Genomic DNA, 22,086 nt, shown 5'->3' on the forward strand with positions numbered 1-22,086 from the left:
GACGTACCACTTCTCCAGTAAGTTGCAAATCTGGCGTGTACAACCCAAAGGGAAGATGTCAGGGAAGGAAGGGGTGGGAGGAAACCAACAACCAAAAAAACCACCAAACAAACAAAAAAATGTTCATTTTTAACTCACATCTCTTTTAGATGCTTTCCAGGTATGGGAGAACTACCACATGCATGCACTCCATGTGGTCTGCAATACAGAACTTATTTCAATCTATAACCATATTAGAGATAAATATATCTGTATATATATTGTGTATCTCTATATACACAATATGAGGAGCTATTTTTACTGTACTGTAAGTTTCCAATGCCAGAAGTCTACTAACATAAAAGATACTTAAGAGTATGCGCCAGCCTACAAGAACTGCTTGCAGTTTGCTCCCCACACCAGGTGGCACTAGATGCCTTTAGAGAAAGCCCTTCAAGGCTCGCACTCCCAAGCAGGTCTGGGATTTCTCTCTTCCCCAGTCTTGCAGAGTACAATACTTCTGCATCTTCTCCATTCCTTCTCTTGAAGGAATTTAAGAAGCTTCTAAGTGATATATGTCACCTATGCCAGAGAAATTACGTATGTACATGGAACATGGCAGGGACAAAGCAAAAATTGATGGATTTTCATACATTATTAGCAACTTACAAAACCATCCTGAAATGAACTCTACATTTCCCCTCAAGACCTTGTGGCCGGTATCTTTTGAGGCACTTTAAGAAACAGTTAGCTGTTCTTTCCCAAAGGATACTCTGCAGCGCAAAATATACAGCGTTGTTCCAGAATAATTTTCAGGCTTTGAGTAAAATCATTCATAAGCTGCAAATATTACCATAGATTGCTGAAATCTTCAAAATATGAAGCACTGCAACTGCTTGCTGTTAGCCTGCAACAACGTTCAGACAATACAGACGCTTACCTTTGGGTTTTCTTTCGCTGTTGTCAATGTTCAAAAACTTTCTCTCTCTCTCTGAGTCCTCATTTCTCAGGCGGTTTAAAATCCCCTCCAGTGTTTTGACAATATCAGCAAATGAAGGACGCAACTTTGGATCCATCTGTGGATAAAAATCAAATAGGTTCACATGGCTTTGTCCATGCTATTCTACTCACACAGGGGACAGGCTGAAGGAACTGAGGAAATTCGAGATCATCCTAAGTGTATTGTCATTGCAAAAAAACTAAGTAAAGCAGGGGAAGAATAGTACCCAGTCCCACTCTGTGATAATTAAATGAGAGTTATAATAGACAAGTTGTATATATTCTATAATGACAACACATTTTAAATGGCAAAGGCAGGAAACTCTTAGATTCAGGGCTGAAGAGAAGCTTTTGTTTGTTTGTGTGTTTTAAACAGCTTTTGTAGTTCAAGGATTTCTTTCTGGACTTCAGTCAGTCTGGAATTATATATCAACATTATTTCAAAATGTGCCTGAAGCAAAAAGGACTGAGCAGAGCAACTTGGCTATATCATTCTTAAAAAGTTTGCAATTCTTCCATCATCTTTATGTGGCTTTAATTAAAACCCACCTAAATGCCATTGCTGATTTTAAAGTTTAAAATGTTGTATTTTTCCATTTGTTAATTACCCTTACTACTGGGTTTACTGGTCTGTCTTGTGAGGAAGCAGGATTGGTTATATCATCTGACAAAGTAATACAACAGAAAAAAAGATCATCTTTACACAAGTAAAATACTCTACCCAGTCATAAGTGTGTATGCAGTTTACATTTATCAGTATGTTTTATTTGTTCACCCTAGCAGAAATAGGCCTCTAAAAGTCCAACACTAAAAAAATGTACTACAGGACAAGCAGCTTAAATTATGAAGAATCCCTCAGAAGGGTTTTCACCCTGTTGTACCCTGACCCTGTATACGTATTACAGGTTAAACTACCATAAGCAGCAATGTCTAATTCAGAAGCTGAAAGATAACTTCATTACACTATTAAAAAAGATTCCGCTTGACCCAAATCCTGTTTCCAGCTCTCTAAAGGCTTTTTCAGAGCAGACAAGCCCAGACAAATCTCACCTCTAGTACAAAGGCAACAGTGATGCTTTGTAAACAAAAACCCTGAAGACCTCCCTGACACTGCCTTGCAGGTCCTACAAGATGGATCTTTCTGGAGAGAACTGGTATGATCAGCAATGCTGCAAAACCTTTAGCAACACAGGGTAAAGGGCTAAAAATTCATATGTACAGTAAGAAAAAAAAAATCAACCAACCAAATCACACTTGAAGAGTTTAAGAGCAGCAAGAAAGCTGTTCTAAGGTAGCAGGAAGAGGAGAACATCTTTTTCTGCTTTCCCTATTTCACTGAAAGAGTAGGGAACGGGCAACAGCAAAGCAAGTACTCTGTACTCCAACGAACCTACTAACTTGGGAAACTTAGACAGTTTTTGCAAACTGCAGGGAGTAAAAGGAGTAATCTGGCTATTTTAATTTGTGCTAGGCAAGATCCAGAACAGGAGCAATAATGAAAAAGTGACTCAGAGAACATCTGCCTCTTCCATCTCTGAGTAGTCCAGATTCTGCTCAAATGGAATAGATGGTTCTTCCTCAAGGCAGCAGCTGCCCACAGCTCAGCTCATGAGCTTTTTGCTTGATCATAAATGATTATGTTTATGTTTATTATATGTTTATTATGTTTATAGACTTATGGTTGTTGGGAAGCCATAAGTTTGAGATTTCCTTGCATGTACTTATTTAACAAAAAAGCTGCTTTAACAACAGCAAATTAAAACACATTTTAATCCACTACTCAAATACGTCACTTATTACTGGTTTTCTTAGGTTGCCCTAAAACACGTTTCCTGGCTGTAGAGAACCCCAAAGCTTTGCACATTAGCTCAGCTAATCAGCTGAACTACACAGTTTACACTGTTTGTTGACCTATTAAATAATAAAAAGCCATATAAACGTCCATGTCTAAGAACAAATTATCACCCAGTTAACCTATTATTTAAGCACAGCATGCTTAGTAAGATATAAGAAACCTGTATCTATTCACCACCTTCTCTACTAACTAAGGAGAAGGGATGGGACACATATTAAACAGCAAGCACCATTTGACAATAAAAATCCTTTTTCTCTGAAAACACTGAATTCTTCCATGAGAATGTAAGATCAGTCACTTCCCCTTTCTTCATGAGCCCAGTATTACTCAGAATTTCACCTGCGCTGAAAAATTCCTTTGAATCACACCCCGCATGTTTGGATGCAGTACGGTTTCTGGAGTCTATAGGTGAGCCGAGCTTTCCAAAGTCACATCCCACCTCTAACCAAACCCTTAGTGTTCACATAATCAAAACACTTCATACACATAGGTCAGACATACCACTGTCCCAGTGAAACAAGCTCCACTGTGCTAAGGTGGAATCAGAGGAATGAAGTAACTTGTCCAGAGTAGGTTCCACAAATGTTTTCAGAATTAATTCACGCTATCTCATGTCAGCAGTCACCTGTTCACATCCTCACCTTTACACTGCTCTACCCTTGAGCGAGCATGTGCTTTTGTACTTACATGAAGTAAAGAGAGAGCTTGGGGCAAAAATAAGCATCAAGGGCATGGAGAGACAAGACTGTTTCTTTCAGAAGAAGTGTTGACATGAAAATAAAACCTGAAAAATCAGTGACAGCCAGGAATAAAAAGCCTGTTCTGACACTTTTCCTACAAGCACTGACTTGGACACAGTGTGGGTATTGGCTCTAGCACAGCCTGGCTGTGGGGGCCCAGGCAACGTTTTGTGCAATGAAATCTTTAGAATGTGCCTCAAGTTAAGCTGTGCAAGCTGGACATTCCCAACTTCAACCGAATCTGTGGAAGCTCAGGTTCTCTTACTTCACATAAACCACTTCACTACACAAAGGTACTAGCAATCTCCAATGGGATAAACCACAAAAGAAAACTACTTCCCTGGAAGTTTCACACTGAAGGTAGCCAGCATTATCATAATTTTACTTGAATAACTGGCAGGAAAGTTTCTCCACACAGCTCATCGCCTATAACCTTACTCAATACTGAAACATTTGGGTCCAAGTCTGTTTTTCTGAAACACAAGCCGAAGATTTAGACGTTTATCCCACCTTCCAGAAGGCAGCATATAGTTTAGTTAGTGCCTGCTCTTAATTTGTTTGCCCTTTCTGTTTATGAGAACAACTCTGAATTCTTTCTTCACAGCTCAGTAGGTCTGTACACAATAACAGCTGGATTTTATCAGCCCAAGGGCCAGCCAGTGCCAATAGCACACAACTGGTTATGATCAGCCCGAGCAGCCTGCAAGAAGCTGTTCACTGTCCCAGACCTGTTCATCCAGCATGTCAGAATTACAAAAATACTAGATACCTTTTTTCAAGGGGAAGGAAAGGGTTATAAAAACTGCAAGGGACTTTCTGGGTTATCAGAATTGCGCTGCTTTTACAGGTAGCCTATTCTAGTGTCTTGTGAATGCTTCCAGCTCTATCTTTAACGGCCAGATGGATTTAGGGAACTCCAGTTTACACCTCTGCCCTTCAAGTGAGTTACTCACGTTACAGCAGTTGAAGGCGAGCTGCAGGAAGTCAGGGGGACAGTCTCCCACCATGTGCTGGAAGGCGTCATAATCTAATCCAAAGTTCTGTACAAACAAAAACATAGCATGGAGATATAAACAAGGTCTGCAATTTGTCCCAAAGCATCTTCTTTTCAGAGTGTCCTTACATGGAATTATCAAGAATAACCATAAATATTGCCTCTCAGCAGGCACACACAGAGGACTTTTGAGACAACTCCATGCATGCCCCGCACTGCAGCATTCCCAAAGGGCATTGCTTGATACAAGACACCTGACTTCAAAGCCCATCCTCTTCCTGGACTAAACTGCAAAATCCATTACACTTGAAGCGTTGCCCGTGTGGATCTGGAAGCGATATCCTTCTAACTTCTATCCAAACTATGATGTTCCGCCACGGGGACTTTCACAGTGTAAAAGTACAGTCTGCTATAAAACCAGAGCCTTTGCTATCATGAAAATTTACCAATTAAAATGTTTATTTTCTCAGTGGATGGTAGACTGGTAATACAAATTATCCAGTTCCTTAAATGCACTTCTATAAAATCTGAAGGGCAGAGAAACAAAAGGGTCTCTAATTTACTGCAATTCAAGACCTAAGCAATTTTGCATTTTCAGAATGAGAAGGGAATAGACAATTTGGAAGACACCCTCCTCACAGTGGGCCAAAAGCTGCCCTGCAGATGGGACTCAACCAAAAGGCAACTGAAGAAAATAGGAAGTATCTCGTATGACTGGTCGATTATAGCTCAGATCAACAGTGCTTAGCGTGGTCCATGCAAAAATAGGCGTGAGCTTATTTTAGCTGCTGCTAACACAGCTCCTGTTCCTTTCACAAGGAAGGGCTGCTTAGCAGATCTGGTGTGCCAGAAGCACCATGTTCTGAATCTGGCAATATGTCTACAAGTCTACAAAACCTATCACTCTACTAAAGGAAGGTCACTGCAACACTCTCAATCTTCTGCTGATTAGGGATGGAAAGGATTTCCCATGAGGACTGCGGCTGGACAAAATCTGTGTGAAAATGGCTTTGATGCAGCTTCCTACAATAACAGCACAGAAGAACAAAAGCCTTTTACAGGCTATTTTTAATGTAATACCTATTCACCGTATCTTTGGCAGCAGTGCCAGAACTCCTAAAGGCCACCCATTATCATGGCATACTTACCACCTCCCACCAATGTTATAAACATAACCGCTTACCTCTGTGCGAGGGAGATAGTCTGGATCTGCCTGTATTCTTGCTATAATCTCACACAGAATTATACCATAGGAGAACACATCTGCCTGAGAGAAAAAAAAAAAAAAAAGAGCCACACGTTTCAGCTATGAATACTCAGCATTCTTATCTGCCACCGAGTCTCACCCCAAATGGTTATCATGAAACAACCAGACCAACACCACAGCCTTACAACACTAAGCAACTGCATGATAACTAGTATTTTCCACCTGAAGAAACTCACGCTTGCAGTAAAGCATTCTTATTGCATAAACAGCAATTATAACTTTAAAACTCTTTCAACAAAAGAAAAAAAATCCACAAAATCCACTCTTAATTCAGCAGTGTGAAAAAAAAATCCTTCCTTGCATAAAGAATGGTGAGGTTGCATTTGATGTCTTACAGATGGGAGTAATTACAAATGTAGCCAAAACATGGCTATATATATATATAGGCCGATATGCCCGTATATCACTGTGGTTAGAAAGATGGGTTTAGAATATACAGCATCAGAGCTTATCCAGAACATTAATAATGTTTTTAGGAAAAATTAAAATTTTCTCTTCTCACAGTTCAGTACCTCTGGAGAAAAGTCTTTTGCAAAACCTGAGATCTCTAGTAACACTGTACGCATTCCCCATTGAAATTTCCATGACACTTAGTACCCACTCACCTGACTTCCCCCAGAGCAGCACAGCTCCTCAGAATTCCACCCACCTGAATTTATCATGTAATAAAATTTAGGAAAACATGGAATACAAGTCTACAGAGCAGAAGCCAACATCCCTTATCCCTCAGACATCAAACAGGCTTGTGTGTCACGTTTCATGTTGATGAGGTATGAGACTTGCTTCTTTAGTCCTCTGTGCCCTAGGCTTAGTGAAGAATGTGGCACCACAGATTTGGGTACTTTATTATTAATTTAGGTCAACTGGAACTCTTAAGAAAGCTTTGAAATGGTAATTATTACATTCATTACTGCAGTAGTTACTGATTTCCTGGAAGTTAAAAGTACCCCCAATCAGACAGCCTGTTGCCTGCCAGCTATGAAGAGGTTCGGATGTGGGCTCTGTCATAGAAAGCTGCACTTGCACAGCTGAAGTAGACTAAGTTACAAATGGGAGAGAAAACCTTGTGTAAAGAAGAGCTTGACTGAAAATACTGTTACTAAAATCCAATGTGATCTGATCCTCCTCTGAATGAAACGTTTTCCCAATGCCAGAAATAGGAAAACTTAGAAATAACTTCTGAGAACTTCTTTATCCGGGTTATCTTACCTTGAGAAGTCACGGTTTTCTTTTTTTTAAATAATTGTGCAAGTTTACATACAGACCTTTTACTTCTACCTAGATTTTGCTAATATATGGTCATGGAAGTAACTTCACTACATTTCTCATGAGACTTGGTTAAGTTGTGTTAGGCCATCAAGCAATTATATTTCTGCATGTGGGGTGTTTCTGGAAGTAGCACAATACTGAATTATGCTGAAGGCAATTCTATTTTCATATAGGAATCTACACCATTAATTAAAAATATAAGGTTTTCAACACTCATTCTCCCTTAGTCTGAATGACCTACCAAGCACAGAAATGTCACAAATGTAAATATTTTTAATATTATGGAAATTCTCAATTTTATATACAGCTATTGCAGAGACACATCTGACAGCTGAAGTCCATCTATACCATGTACCTACCTTTTCATTGTAAGGTTCATCTCTAAGCACTTCTGGCGCCATCCAGAATGGTGAACCCACCACTGGTAGCTTCTCACTATACAGATATGGGATAGATGGCAGGAAAAAGGGGAGGGGAGTGGGCAGAGAAAAAGAGAGGAGAGCCATTAATTAAGTACTCCAATTCAGGCATTCCTGCTAACTTGCTGTAACTCCAAGTATCTGCAGAGTACTTTCACCAGAGGCAAGTCGATACGTGGGTTCCACAACATAGCATGTTTTACACTGGTTTCCTGCTGGAGTCATGGGAACATTCAAGAGCAGAAGAAGGTAAAAGAAAAAGAACAGTTAAATCAATCACTCATATTTTATTTCTGGTTTCCAAGTGCTTGGCCACTTAAAAAAATAATATATTTTCTTTGAAGGTATTTGTTAAGTTTTGATTTCCAAACTCTTGGCAGAGTGCACTCCATCTAAGGTTTGTGGACATGACACCAAGTCCTCCCTTCACAGTGAGATGTGCAGGTACCCATCCCTACCCGTTCACTGAGACGCAGCTCTGAAAGTATTCGGCACAGCCTGCTTACAGGGTGTCAAGATTGACCAGATGAATCCTTTAAGAGGGAAAAACTAAAAGTAACCAGAGTAAGTTTGAAAAAGAGGCAGCATTTCCAAGAAGCTGAACAGTGGGGACTTAAAGGTCTCAGCTTGCCACCAGTCCTTGCAGGGATACCTCTCAAAAACAGGCCTCTGAAGGCCTCAAATATTACAGCCTGCTAGCCAGCCAACTGGAAACCACCACACCACATCTGAAAACGGAGGTAAAACCAGATCAGACCAAAATGGTGGCCAACGTAATAATTTTTTACATTGTTTGTTTTAGTATCCAGCTACCTTAATTTGAGCTATCATTATACTCTCAGCTTTCAGGGCATCTCAAGGCTGGTTATTAAGAATCCCTGAAGGCACCTGTGGTGCCTTCCCAATTCCATGACAAGTCCATATGAATAGAGCTGAAGCTTTCAGCACCTTAAAGGGCAGAGGTTCCACAGAAGCATATGAGATACACACTGGTTGTACTTATTCATAGGTTGGAAATGAAAATGTTCAATTTGTTAAGCTTTCAGATCAACATTTCATCAAAACTAACACAAACCTTCCAATCTCCCAAGATACAGTTTTAGGACATACACATTTGAAAAACAGTGCACAGCTGAGATCAGCTTTTATTGTTTTCTTTGCAGTCAGAAGAGGTGGAAGCACACACCGCAGAAAAATCTGACAGCCCATGCCACAGTCAGAATACTCAAAAATACACAACATACAGAGAGAACAATGAAATCTTTGTCCTTGATCTCCCTAATGGAGGGATGACAAAAGGATTGTTTCCAATTATGACAATAGCTTGGGACAGTCACCTGTGCATTCCTCAAATGAATTAAAATTGTAATTCCATCCTAAAGAAAGCAAAATGGCAAGCTACTGTTAGACAGTAATTTTAATATCTCTTTGTTATAAACCTGGATCCTAACAACTAACCCCAAGGTTAAAGAGAGTAATACTGGAATGCTACCGAATATTGTTTATGAAAATGGAAAAAAAAAGTACATTTTTTTGCAATTAAGGACATTTTTTTATAAAATCACTCCAATCCAGAATCCTGGACAGTATCTTCGTTTGCTTTGTTACTTGTTTGTTTGGTTTTGTGGGGGTTTTATTTTGTTTTTAAACCCAAATTCCCAAGAACCTGATTAGAAGATCTACTGAAAAGCTTGAGTAAATCCTCTACTCACTAGGGCATTTTTGAAGAATAAATGTCACCAATAAATCTATACAAATGGACAGTAATTAAGGCTGGAACACTTTGGTAAACCAGTGTGCAGCTCTACACTGATGACCGAGGATATTTTTTGTACATTTTTTTTATCAGAATGCAATATTGGCCTCAGGGATCTGGCCCATTAAAGCTTCTGACCTGCAACTGCACTACAGCTCTTGCTGCATTTTGATTCATTCACGTACCTGTGATCGGGAATTTTCTCTGCTAAACCAAAGTCTCCCACTATTGCTGAGTATCCATTCTCATCGTGTTTTATTAAGCAGTTCTGGAAAAAGAAGAACAGAAGAGTTATTCTCAGGGCATGAAACCAGTTTACTGTTTGTTTTTTTATTTTTAATCTGAACAACACTACAAGATATTGTTTGGAAGATGCTCATCCGAGAGAAGCTTTTGGCTAAAAGCAACCATCCTTTCCCCTTACCCTCCCCCCTACACAATCACATGTCTGTCAAACTTAAGATGCTGCAAACAGCCTTACACTTAGTTAATAATCCACTTAAAAACTTGCTGAGAAAGCAGGCAGCCACAGGCAGCACAGACCCAGCTAGGTTCCAGCAAAAATTAAGATGATTTAGTTCCCTTACTGTTCAAGTATGCAATACACACTGTTCACTATGACATCTTAAATTTTCTCTTTACAATTTGCCTGCCCCTGGCCAAAATACAAGATCAAAGCAGACTCCAAATGGTTTTGTACATTTTGGTACATTACCTGTTGAAAAGGAACTCACTGCTTTGCAGTGGATTTTTATCAGAATATACAAGATGTGACAAAGTTATACGTGCTTTTAAAGTCTCAAATAAAATGCTTTATTCTACAGTACATCATAAAACATTGGGGCAAAGTCTAATAGCCATCAATCTTTTCTTTACAGATGTGCCCTCCAGTGGCAGGAGGGAGGGCAGTTTAAGGACACACACAGATAATTCTGGTTTGGCAGCATCGCATCACAGTCAGGGTATTATTGATTCAGTTTTGTTATTTATTTACAACTCTGTGAAACATGCTTTGACCATTCCTGTACCTCATCTTTTCCCTTCTCGCAGAATGAATAAATAGGCAGCTTCCCTAAGCTTTTTCCACAATAGGTGGAGCAAGACAGAGAATTCATTTCCTTGCCACATGCCCTGTATCTGTATCCTTCTGCAGGCAGTACAATAGCAGTGACAGGCAGCAAAACCACTGCCGACTCCTACAGAGTGGTACCCTGCATTAATTAGCTAAACAGCAGGAAACACTTTCCAGCTTTATTGTCCTCAGATGCACAAAAGCCCCTTGCTGACCCCAAAGCATTTGCTTGCCTGTATAGTGTGACTACCAAGAAAAGCGAGTCCCTTGTCTAAAAGATCAAGTTCAGGTCATCACTGTTTACATTATTCAAGATGATTGAGGCTCAGGCCGTGAAGGGAGTTTTCTTCCTGCCAATTAAAAGGTTGAGCAAGCCACTCTTGCAATCCTGTAAAGAAAATGTATGCCAGCCTCTTGAAACACATGCCGGGCTCCTGAAACGATGTGTTTAGCATGACCCAAGTATAATAAGTACAGTTAGCTTGGGGATTCATAAACATGTACCGAGTTAAATCAACCATGCCTGCCCAAAGAGCAGCAAAGCTTCTCAGTTACGGGCTTTGTTATCTTTTATCAAAGAGCACATTCATTCAGCTTCCCTCTGTTCAAACATTTGGTCACTGTAAGTGGACTTAAAACTGAGAAGGATAAAACTTTTCTGAAAAATCTTACTCAAATGATTCAGACAAGAGTAATTACATTGTGTACCACACCGAAACAAGTCTACGAGGATGCCACAGATTTTGCAGCATACAGAAATACTGCTACTAGTTTATACAGGAAAATATCAGGTTATTTTCTGACACAGATTTCTCAGCAAGTAAAGATGATTCATAATTTGACATTTTAAAAGAAAACCACCTCCTAGTCATAAAAGGACTAGTTTAAAGATCTACTCTTCCTTCTTACATTACCTTTGGCCATTTATATTCTCTTCCCTTTGAGTAGCAAGACTTCAGTGGTTCATTTTACCTCCCGGGTTTTGTGGATTAAGGTTATTCTCAAACTAAAAAATTCCAAAATTTCAGAGGAACATTTAAATCCCAACTAAGAACTATTTTCACCATAACTAAAAGTCTGTAGAGACATTTCTCATGAGCTTAAAGATCTGCAATAATTTACAGGGCTGCTTTGATACCAAAAGGAGGCTTAAATGCAACATCATCCTGACAGCAAATTTTCCTTCAGCTTCTTACCAGTAAACAATCACATCCCGTTAGGCAGCGATACATCAACCAACTGAAGATCTGAGTGCCTAGCAAGCCCCTGGCAGTCTCAGCTCAGGTACAGCACCAGTAGATTATTCCTAGACAAATCATGAATCAAACCAATAGCACATCCAATCTAGTTGCCAAGTAACACTACCTGACAGTTCCAAGCTCCTCCCCAGATAAGTAGGAGCTGCCTGCAGCAAAGCTGGGCTCCCTTCCAGTGCAGGCCTTTGAGATCAGAGTGGACACCCCACCACAACAGGGTCCAGAGGTCCTGCAGGAGATGCCAGTTCTCGACGACAAGGCACTGGGGAAAGCCTAGGGCTACCCTTCTGCTATAAAGTACCCATCAATTATTTGGCTGTGGCAGGCAGCACAATGTTAAATGACAAAGAAAGAAGCTAAACTGTTTCTCTCCCATTAGTGGAGGCTTGTCTTTTGTCTGCACATGCAGAACTGCTGAGTGTGAATTTAAATTCATTAGGACACCTATTCCAGTACCGAAGTGACTTTTTTATTCCACTTAAATCAGCCGTGGGCAGGTGGCATGCTCCAGACAAGAAAATGCCAGTGTCACCACAAATTCTCACCATAGTGAAAGTAAATGATTTAATTCAATTGGTGCACATTTTTATGCAGTTAAGCGGCCAGTTTCCTGGAACCCAGAAAGAATGGAAGCCTGTTCCTACTGGAATCAGTAGTAAAACCCTTCTACAGGTATCAGTGTGGTCAGATGTTAACTATCAAGCCTGTACTGCTCATTAAGGACAAAGTTTTGCAGATGGCAATACTTCATTCTGTGCTGAGATCCTTCAAGTGTTCAAGGCCATCAGCACCACCACATTCCTCCCCCACCACCCTAGTAACACCATTACACAACAGTGCATCAAATTCCAGCACAGATAAGTTTAATTAGCAGGTTTAAGATGCAGTTCATAAAAAGGTGTTTTAACGCAGCCCACAGTAACTAGTACTTCACAGGCACTCAAAGACATTTTGAAGCATTCACAATCTACTGCCAAGATAAATCAGGATCAAAAAAGGGACAAAGCTTCATTACAAGCCAGAAGGTTGAAAAGAACTTTTAAGTTTAAGGTAGAGGTGGTGTCTTCATAGGAAGAGTACAACAGGGCATACATACTCCACTGTTTCTACTGAAAAAGTGATACTTCTCAGTTCCTACAAAAAAGAACATACATCAATGTGCTATGAAAAAGTTTCATTAATGGGTTTTGGCACAGAGATGCAAGAGTTTGAATCTCTCTCTAGCACAAAGAGTCTCTCAGGGACTGCTTACGAGATGAAACACCAAGCAACTTTACAACACTGGCTTTAAGAAAACACTTTTGACTTACTACTGCACTATTTGTATAAGCTGCAAGGCAGTAAAACATGACAACCTTCCCAAGATTTCTGTTTGTACCTTCACAGACATGGAGGTTCTTTCCTTTGGCAGCTCACACCATCAAAGAGGGCAGTATTTGTCTTCAGTTGGGTTCACAAGGTTTCTTCCCCAAAACAGGGACCCCATCAGTCCTTCCTGAGGCAGTCTCTTAATAGAAGCAAGGAACTCTGTACATCAGCACTAAAGAGTTAACAGAGCTGTTTATGCTGAGACAGATGTGAAAGAACATAAAGACCCCTTTGTGTGTTACAGGAGCTTAACATCTGCTTTGTGCAGCCTAATCCTACTAAGGCGAATGCAATATTCTACTCTCCCTTTTACATAAACAAAACCAAAAATAGACTCAAAAGTTTCAGAGTTAAAAATAAGTTGCTTAAATGAAGAAAACCCATTGTTTTATTTTACGATATGACATACAAGCTAAATTCCTCGGAGATTGTATTGCACTCCAGAAAATGCAGGAATGCTACTGCAATATCATCTGCAACCTTCTGATGAGTTACTGAATTAAAATATTTAAAGGCCAACTGAGATGCATCAGCTGTTTTTAAAGCGTTATCCATCTCCTATGAGAAACACCACGGACAATTAAACATACAGCAGGAAGTTTACACTACTAGATACATGTTTGGAACTAGAACCATTCAGTTTAAAGGACAGGCTCCATTTGGGTCCCAAAGTACCAGTAAGAGTTCAGTGTTGCAACTACTATCAGAAATAATCGTCTGTAACAGCCAATTTTTCCAGTGCAAGCTCTTCCCTGCAGCACAGAATCTCCAAGTGAGAGCTTACTCTAGCACAAAGGGGATGTTACAACTGCAGCAGCAAGTACAAGACTCATCAGACAAGGGTTCTGTTCACTGCTGGAGTTCTATTTTGCATTGAAAAAGCAAAGAGCCTACAAGATAGGAAGTCAAGGTATGTCAATTCCAAGCCCAAAGGCAGTGAATTTATGTTACATCAGATAATCCACGGTAATTGCTTACATGCACAACTCTGTCCTGCAGTAACTGAGACTGCTCCTCGCAATGAAAGGGTGAACCGTTACACATTTACTGTGAAGTGAAAGCATATGTTGGCAGGAATACACACACGTACATACGTATGCGTGTGTGTATAGCTATAAGCCAAGATATTACAATTTTTAATAGATCTTATCATCAATGGAGCTCACAACGTTCCCTAAAGCTGCTCACAACCTACTACTGATTGAAAGCAATGTCTTACAATGGTACATAATTCTGCAAAACTAAAAGGCATGTGTTTTGGGGTTTGCCTGTTTATGTTCAATCAAGAGCTTTGGTAGCGGGTTTTTGGGAGGTGGGTGTTCAGCTAAGACAGATTAGCTGCTTGGGAGAACAAACAGAATGCATGTTGCAAGCAAATTTTGAAAGAATATAAATAAAAAAACCCCTCCAAAATACCAGCCCATGGTATCATACCCAGATTTTCAGCTTGAAACATGACAAGATCTTTTATCACCCCTGCAAGAAGTAGACTGGGACAAGACATGTGCTATGTGGAGAATCTGAAAGAGTGAATACGGTGACAAGAGCTGGAGTCCCAGCTAGAGGTTGGCAACAACCAAGATCAGGGTCTTGAGCGAGATTCTTGAGACAAGAGGAGGGAAACAGCTGAATTGGAGCAGCAGAACAGGGAGGGGAGAGCTAGAAGTAGTTAAACAAAGATCAGAAGGCAGAAAGATAGTTTGGATAAAGAATCAAGCAGAAGCAATAGGAAGAGTGTAATCGCAGTCAGCCAGACAAGTTTGAACAGTAAGATTGAGGGGCAGGAGCTGGGAGCTAGAAGAAGAGGACGGGCCTTAGAACAGGGAAGTAAAGCCTAACTGGAGGCTGGCGTTACATGCTAGAAGAAAGGACTGGATCGTCGCAGAGCAGGTATGATCAGTCTTGGAAAAATGGGCAGACTCCTAGATGTTCACTTCTCACTGCCAAGGAGTCCCTTTTGTTCATCTATTCCTGCTCCATAGCAAAAACAGGCAATGTGTATCAGAAACACTAACTAGCAGTAGCAATTAATGCTAATTAAAAATATTTTGTCTACTATTTACTGTATTAACTAAAGCAGCAGACACTTCTGCCATGACTCTGCAGTTCCCAACCCTGCTAATGAAGGGCATAATGCCATTTTTTCCTAGTTTTTTTCAAATTGGTAGGGAGTTGCACACAACATACACTACACCACAAAATTAATATTGCCCAAAAGATGGGTTGTAAAACTTCCTGTAAGAACGTTCATTCTTCCCCTTATGCAGACACATTAAGGTGAAGTCTTTAATTACATGATCACACAGTTTTCCACCTGGCACCTGCGTCTTTCAGTGCACGCAACGGATTCACACTGACAGTGAACTGGGGCTGTACATAAAACACTTGGATCCCTATTTTCAGAACTGGCTGCTCCTGTCACAGAAATAGTTGGGTGAAAGAAAAGTTGGGAAGAGATGAAAAAGAAAGGCTGGGCTGGAAATGAAGGTCTTCTGTCTTGCGGTTAAGACTATTGTAATGTTGCCCCAGGATGTGGATTCTGGCCTTCCTCAGCATCACAGGAGGATTCTGTGACAAGGAAGCTAATTTAACAAAATCTTTCAGACACTGTTGCTAATCTTGCACTTTCTCTGCCTCCAGGGGTCAAACGTGATTAATTTATAAGTGCTGTAATGCTTCCAATTGCCCCTGAGGTCAGTGAGCACATTGCCTTGAACTTAAACATGTGTAACATGCCAAAAACTCCAAACAAAGTCTTAAAACACATACCTAATATTCTCACTTTTAATCTTTTCTGATAAGGCTGCGTTTATTCATCTCCCACATCTCAGGGACACTAAGAATAACTTTGCTGTCATTAGGGCAGTCACTGGTGTAAGCTGCCAAGGAAATCAACAGTGCTTCTGGACCAGGGTTTGAATGCAATGCAAATACAGTGTAAACAAGGTGTTGAAGGACCTCTCTGTGTAGCAGCAAGTTATTTGTTCTCAGGGGTGAGGCACAACAGGATTTTGCTGTATTCTTTTTGCTGGCTGGATGTTTCTTCCCCGCGTCTTCCCAAACACTGTTATTGTAATTGTAGAGAACAACACACAATGGTGCAGAAGCAAGTAAGTTTTAAGAAAAACTTCATCACAACCCACTGGCTCCTACTGAAATCCTTTCAGTGTTTCACATTACAATTTCTGGTTTAATGACTGCATCTTCTATGGCCAAGCCTGTCAAGAGTTAAAATTCATAACCAGAGCTCCTTGAGAACTGCTGAAAGAACCTCATAATTCCTGGATGCAAATCCCCCTTGTGCACATTACAACGAGCCCTAAATAAAAAAAGTTCACAGGGTTTGCAGCGATATGGACAGAGGACAGGGAATGATCCCACGAGGCTGGTTGTCATAACCCATCTATGGCTTAATCTCTGCGTAGATCTCTACGACAAGTCAAAGGTGAAGACATTGCGTTTATTGGCTTACAAAATGCGCGAGTCATCCAGCCCACACATGTAATACCTGCAGGCTGGGAACAGCCAATCCAACAACCCTTTCCTTCTGAGAGATTCAAGTTAGGCTGTTGCTGTTCATCAGGGCAGATCAGCCTGATCAGACACAGCAGCCCCAGCCCAGCACCTAAAGAACTGAGCTACTCACGACACGCCGAAGTACCGGCTGTCTGGGCAGCGCACTCTTCTAACAAGCACTGCCTCTGCCTTTGACAGAGGGCAGCGGGAAGGGCACCAGTGGAATATCAACCCTGACATTCCCTCTGGGCTGTCAGATCGACTGTAGTGACCTACATCTACTCTGCTCTACCGTTCTTCCCTCTGGCTTTCTGCAGTATCAGTGCTGTTCTGCCCCTCTCCACTTGGAGAGAGAGCACCCTGACGACACGAGTTGTCAAAACCTCCTATTTGTCAGTCTAGATTGGCAGGGGGCCGAAACTTTTTCTTCTTTAAGTTTTTATGCATCCAGTCCATAGACACATATATTGCTACCATCAGAGACAACTCTGCTGCCATAACTGACAGAATAAATTTATGTATTCTTGCCACCTGCTCTGGGAAGCTGCAGAAATTACAGGTGTGCCAGATGCACAGGAAGGAAGGCAGAAGTATGGATCTAAATTAACCACAAATAATTTTTTTATAGTAAAATCCATGTTGGAAGGGTAATTTGCAGTGGGTATTGTGTTAAGTGTAATAGGTAAAGCATGAAGACTCCTGCACAGGAAATCTCAGTTTCATTCTGTTCATAGTTCAGTCAAGGTCAGCAAGTTTTCTTGGAAAATACCTTCCTCATCCCTCCAGTAAACCCAGTGTCTGCTCTGACTTTTGCAGATGTCTAAATCCTTGTCTTTGCTTTCATTAATAAAGCCTTCACATCAGCTACTGCAGTTTAACAAAGAGAGGACAATATAGAACAGTATTGAATCTGCCCTTGTCCAGTTCAGATCACAAGTTTTCTCCCAAGGAAAGAGCCCATCACATCTTCCTTAAGCTCGCTCACATATTGACTGTTTACTAGTAAGAATGAAGACACTTATCCCAATGCCAGTGCAAAACCTGGTAAAATACAAGGCATCTCCTCAAGCAGTAGCCAAAAGCCACAGTGGGAGTTGAAAATTTCGGCAATTGGTTTTCACTACGGTTATTATCTTAATTTTTTTTTGCTTTGGAACAAAGTGATTTGTTCAAAATTTAGCCAGCTAGCAGGGAAAACATTTGCTCAGAGTCATTTACCCAACAGATTTAAAGTCTATTTTATCAATACAATCATACACTAATAAAATTCAAGAGTATCTGGGTATTTAAGGCCAGGTGTTTCATCTACTTCCCTTTCCAAACAGAACAAGCAAGTGCATATGTTACTTCAAAAAAATAAAAATAACCAACCACCCCAAAATCCAAACCACCACCCTAAACACCCAAGAAACTGTAAAGTGCAGAATGCAGCTGATGACAAATCTTTATCCTGGCAGCTTCCAATGTGACATCATACCTTTACTGCTACGACCCATCCAAATACAGCAAAACTGCTAGTAAATTCTCAGGGTTTGGGTTTTTGGTTTTGGTTTTTTGTTTGTTGTTTGTTTGGGGTTTTTTTTAAATAGCCCTTACTACTTCCCGTGGCTACCGATAACTTTGCTATTGCAGCAAAATCATGCGCTCCTTCCAGCGGGTGCATTTTCTAAACAATTGACATTCAACAATAGATAACATTGAAGCAGTGGTAGGGCAGCTCCAGAGAATGACATTCAACTATGTAAAGCTTTGAACAAAGGCCTTCACAGAAGTCTCAGGAAATGGATTTTCGTATGACTAACCATCATGGCACGTGTTTATGATAAATGCTGCAGGCACAAAGTACTCTTAGTAACTTTGGTTCCTTGCAGTAACTCTACTTACCCACTCGTAAATCCTGAGCTGAAACAAGGGCAACATCAAGTTGTCTTTTCAGTTACATTTACACATCTCTTACCTGCACACTCCAAGGTGACTGAAATGGAGCTTTCTGAGTATATCATGTCAAAGTGACATGACTCCAAACCTGGATGTTTTCCTAAATCTCACTGTTCCTTGCAGAACTTAGTACCTTTCACTTGAAAGGACACTCAGTTTTATGACTTCACTGAATTCTTCTTTCTCCTAATAGTTGAACTATGTTTCCCCCTTGTCTAAATGCACATCCTTCATCTAACAGTGCACTGTGATAGTTTTACAAAACCTAAAGCTGGATGGAGGACTTGTAGTCACTCACATTTGCAAACACACTCTGCTGTGTTTTTATTTTTAAAAGCCATTTCCAATACCAGAAAATAGTTCCTTTTAGACTATGATAACATTCTTCTGGATGCTACTGATTGAAACAACACACTGAAGGCTTCCCAAGAACAGTGGTGAGTTTAAACTGGCTCATAAGCTCCAGGCAACAGGACGGAGAGGACAGCAAAGCCCTCAGCACAGGCTGCAACAGACAGCAAGTCCCAGTGTAAACACTGGGGCAATTTGTTCGCAAAGCCTAGTGCTCCTCTGTCAATATTTCTAGCTAAGCTTGAAGTAGCTACTTCAGCAAACTAAATTCACACAAGTTGTCACCAAAGCAGTTCAAGCAAGCCTATGTCCATTGAAAACTCCGCCACCGGAATATCATTCTGGACGAAATTCTGAAATCTGAAAATTTTCAGTTAACTGATTTGATCCCACAGACTTTCAAAATGGAAAAAATAAGCACCAGGATTGTGGACAACACTTAATACTGAATTAGTAATGAAAGGTCACTCTTCCTACTGAAGAACATTTGTGAAATACATGGGGAAACAAAAACAAGGAGATTTTAAAGTGCATTTGTAATAATCTCCTCAATTTGGGTTCTTTATATGGTTGACCTGTTCCAAATGTTAGATTGTTATGCTTAATTATCCAAGGATTTAAATGCTTTACTGAACAATAATTCAGAACTCTGTAGCTGCTTTCTGAGAAATCCTAGTCTGAACTTATTTAAGGAATGGCTTTCCTTCAGGACAGTTATTTTTCCACTTCCCATACAAACTACCAACATGCTCTGAAAAAAGTTTTAATCGTATAAACTGTATTTCAAGTTGTCTCCCAAAACGTCTTAGATCACACCTTGTATTAATAGCAGTTTTCTGCTGGAAGGAGAAGAACCAAACAACCATTTATGGTACTTTCATTAGGATGTTCCCTTCATTTTATCAACGGTACCTTGGATGTAAGGTCTCGGTGGAAAATGCCTTTGTAGTGAAGATAACTGATCCCCATGGCAATGTCATATGCCAGTTTCACCCTCACTGTCCAGGGCAGATGCTGGTTACTGTCTAGTAGCTGTTCCAGGTTACCGCAGTTGATGTACTGAAAAGACAAAGCAACATTTGTAATTAATTATTTAATTACATATATTGTCAGGAAGGTAAAAATCCATCATTACAAGTGTCCTCAGCTCAGCTACACATTAAAACCAGGTTGGTTTTTTCTTAAAGGCCAGTCAGGCACAAAACTTGCAGATCATAAGAGTCTGAAAATGCTTCTGTTTGCCTCCTGTATCAATGCAGTTATGTTAAAGGTGCACACAACAGCCACCTCTGCATTAACTCTACGGTATTTAAATGGACCCTTCAAAAATACCTACAATATAATACCTCCCTCTCACTTCAGTGTGAGGAAAATAAGGGCAAAAGTTATAATGAGCCAACTCTCCAGCAGAATAAGTCAACAAAGAGAGGGCTAAGTATCCAAGTGCAGGTCGCGGACCCAGATCAAGTTCCCAGATATCAATTCCCTAAACTGAAGCAGCATCAAGGAAAAATATTACAACATGTCGCTGCAAGCTACACTTTTGTACTGCCGTATCTACAAGTTCTAATCAGCAATCTGATTCCCACTGTGTCCAGTCCTACATCAACCCCATCAAATGGTGGCCCTCATGAAAAGGAACCTACATTAAGTATAAGATAAATGCTACAAGAGACAGTGAAACAAAGCAGCACCCAAATGATGCCAAGTAATATAACCGAGAGTTAAGACACGGCAGCTCCACTGCTTCTCAAATAGTCATTACAGCACCACTGGGCTTATGCTTTACATCATGTATTAGTAGCTTCTTTTTTGACTCCCAGCCTCAATTCTCTTACCAGCCACAAAGCAAAAAGATGCTCGCTCCAGAGGGAAAACCTGGCAGCAATGCAGTGACTAAGGAAAACCCAAGCAAAGCAGACAGGACAATTTGCTCCCAATCCTGGTTCAAGCATGTAAACCTGCAGCAGGCTGCACCAACTCTGCACCTGTGCCAGACAGCTCTCCAACGCACTCTCAACAGGCTTTGTATTTTCCGCTGTTATTCACCCCAACAAAATGTGTGCCACCATTATCATGTTAAAATAAAAATTGTGTTGCTCTTGTTGTTTCAGAAGCTTTGAACTTGCTTGCATTTTTGTTGGGCTGCTTTGTGCCTTGGAGCCTCGGGCACAAGGCAGACACAAACCGCAGACCATGCAGTGTGGATGCAGACAATCTCCTCACACTCTGCATACAAGCTATTAAGTCCACGGCTCATGGCTCACCTCCTGGATAGTCTACAAAACCCAACTTCTTCCTTACAGTCATGGCCTGTCTTTTCCTGAGTTCATCCGTTGATTTTGACACCCTTTCTCAGCAGATGCAACAGTTGCACAGGTTACCGTTTCACAAGGCTAAATACATTTTCACTGTCACCAAGCTTACTAGGAGGGGACACCACAAAGTGGTCTAGGGCTCCTAGCAATCACTCTGCACATCCACATCCCACGGGAACTGGCTTCAGCCCAGCCCAGGCACAGAAGCACATTTCACTGGCAGTCCAGGACAGGACCCATTCTCTCTCCCTGCTCTCCCTCTTGCAGCAGCTCTGGCAACTGCTGGACAAGCCGGGAAGCACGTGTGCTGCACAACAACACAGAGCATCCTCAGCCCCAGCATTTCCTTTTCTCCTTTAAACGGGAACCTTTGGCCTGATCACGGTGCCATGCATCCACCTTTTGTTCTTGAGCAATAATCAGGCAAAGGGTGAGTGCAAGAGTTACTACTTCACACTCAGTGCTCTTCAAAGCATGACTGACAATTAGCTCCAGTCTGGGCCAGATTGTACAGCTGATAACTACCATCTCATGGCAAAGGAGGCAATCCCACAGATGGTGCCTGGCTCTAGAAAATGCTCCAATACTGTGCAATTTCATGTTCTTATGACTATTTTAAGATGCCGCTTAGTACCTTTTGCATTAGACTAACAGCAGGAGAATGAGTGCAATGATACACCGGACAGGATTTCAAAATAAGGTACAGAGAAACGGAATGCTTCCTCTTATTGACAGTTTCTAGACAAAGCAAGCAAAAAGTAGTTGTATTCTACAATTAGGCAAAGAAAGCTCATGAACTCTAGAGAGCGATCTCCCTGACACAGTGGAAAGCACTGTCCTGTTCTTATCATTTTCTATCAAACTACTCTCTTTTGTGCTTAAGTCAAGATAATTTAATTACTCTGAAACTTTTGCTTAGTGCCTATCATTTCGCAAAATAAAAATGCTGGCTGGCCCCTCTCCAAAATCAAGGCAAACAAAACTTAACA

General features: G+C 40.8%; 2 protein-coding genes across 2 annotated transcripts in view; one reads left to right on the forward strand and one right to left on the reverse strand.

Annotated features, from left to right (window-relative positions):
- AKR1A1 (aldo-keto reductase family 1 member A1) overlaps positions 1-22,086 on the forward strand; it is a 186,640-nt gene that overhangs the window by 23,224 nt on the left and 141,330 nt on the right. The window lies entirely within an intron of this gene.
- TESK2 (testis associated actin remodelling kinase 2) overlaps positions 1-22,086 on the reverse strand; it is a 77,330-nt gene that overhangs the window by 6,012 nt on the left and 49,232 nt on the right. The window contains exons 5-10 of the mRNA XM_069862959.1: positions 19,692-19,838; positions 9,464-9,546; positions 7,463-7,538; positions 5,751-5,834; positions 4,527-4,613; positions 920-1,055 (exon numbers count right to left, since the gene is read on the reverse strand). Of these exons, the coding sequence (XP_069719060.1) occupies positions 920-1,055; positions 4,527-4,613; positions 5,751-5,834; positions 7,463-7,538; positions 9,464-9,546; positions 19,692-19,838 (613 nt within the window). The remainder of the gene's footprint in view (positions 1-919; positions 1,056-4,526; positions 4,614-5,750; positions 5,835-7,462; positions 7,539-9,463; positions 9,547-19,691; positions 19,839-22,086) is intronic.

Source organism: Phaenicophaeus curvirostris, chromosome 8, assembly GCF_032191515.1.
Source record: "Phaenicophaeus curvirostris isolate KB17595 chromosome 8, BPBGC_Pcur_1.0, whole genome shotgun sequence".
Lineage (NCBI taxonomy): Eukaryota > Metazoa > Chordata > Aves > Cuculiformes > Cuculidae > Phaenicophaeus > Phaenicophaeus curvirostris.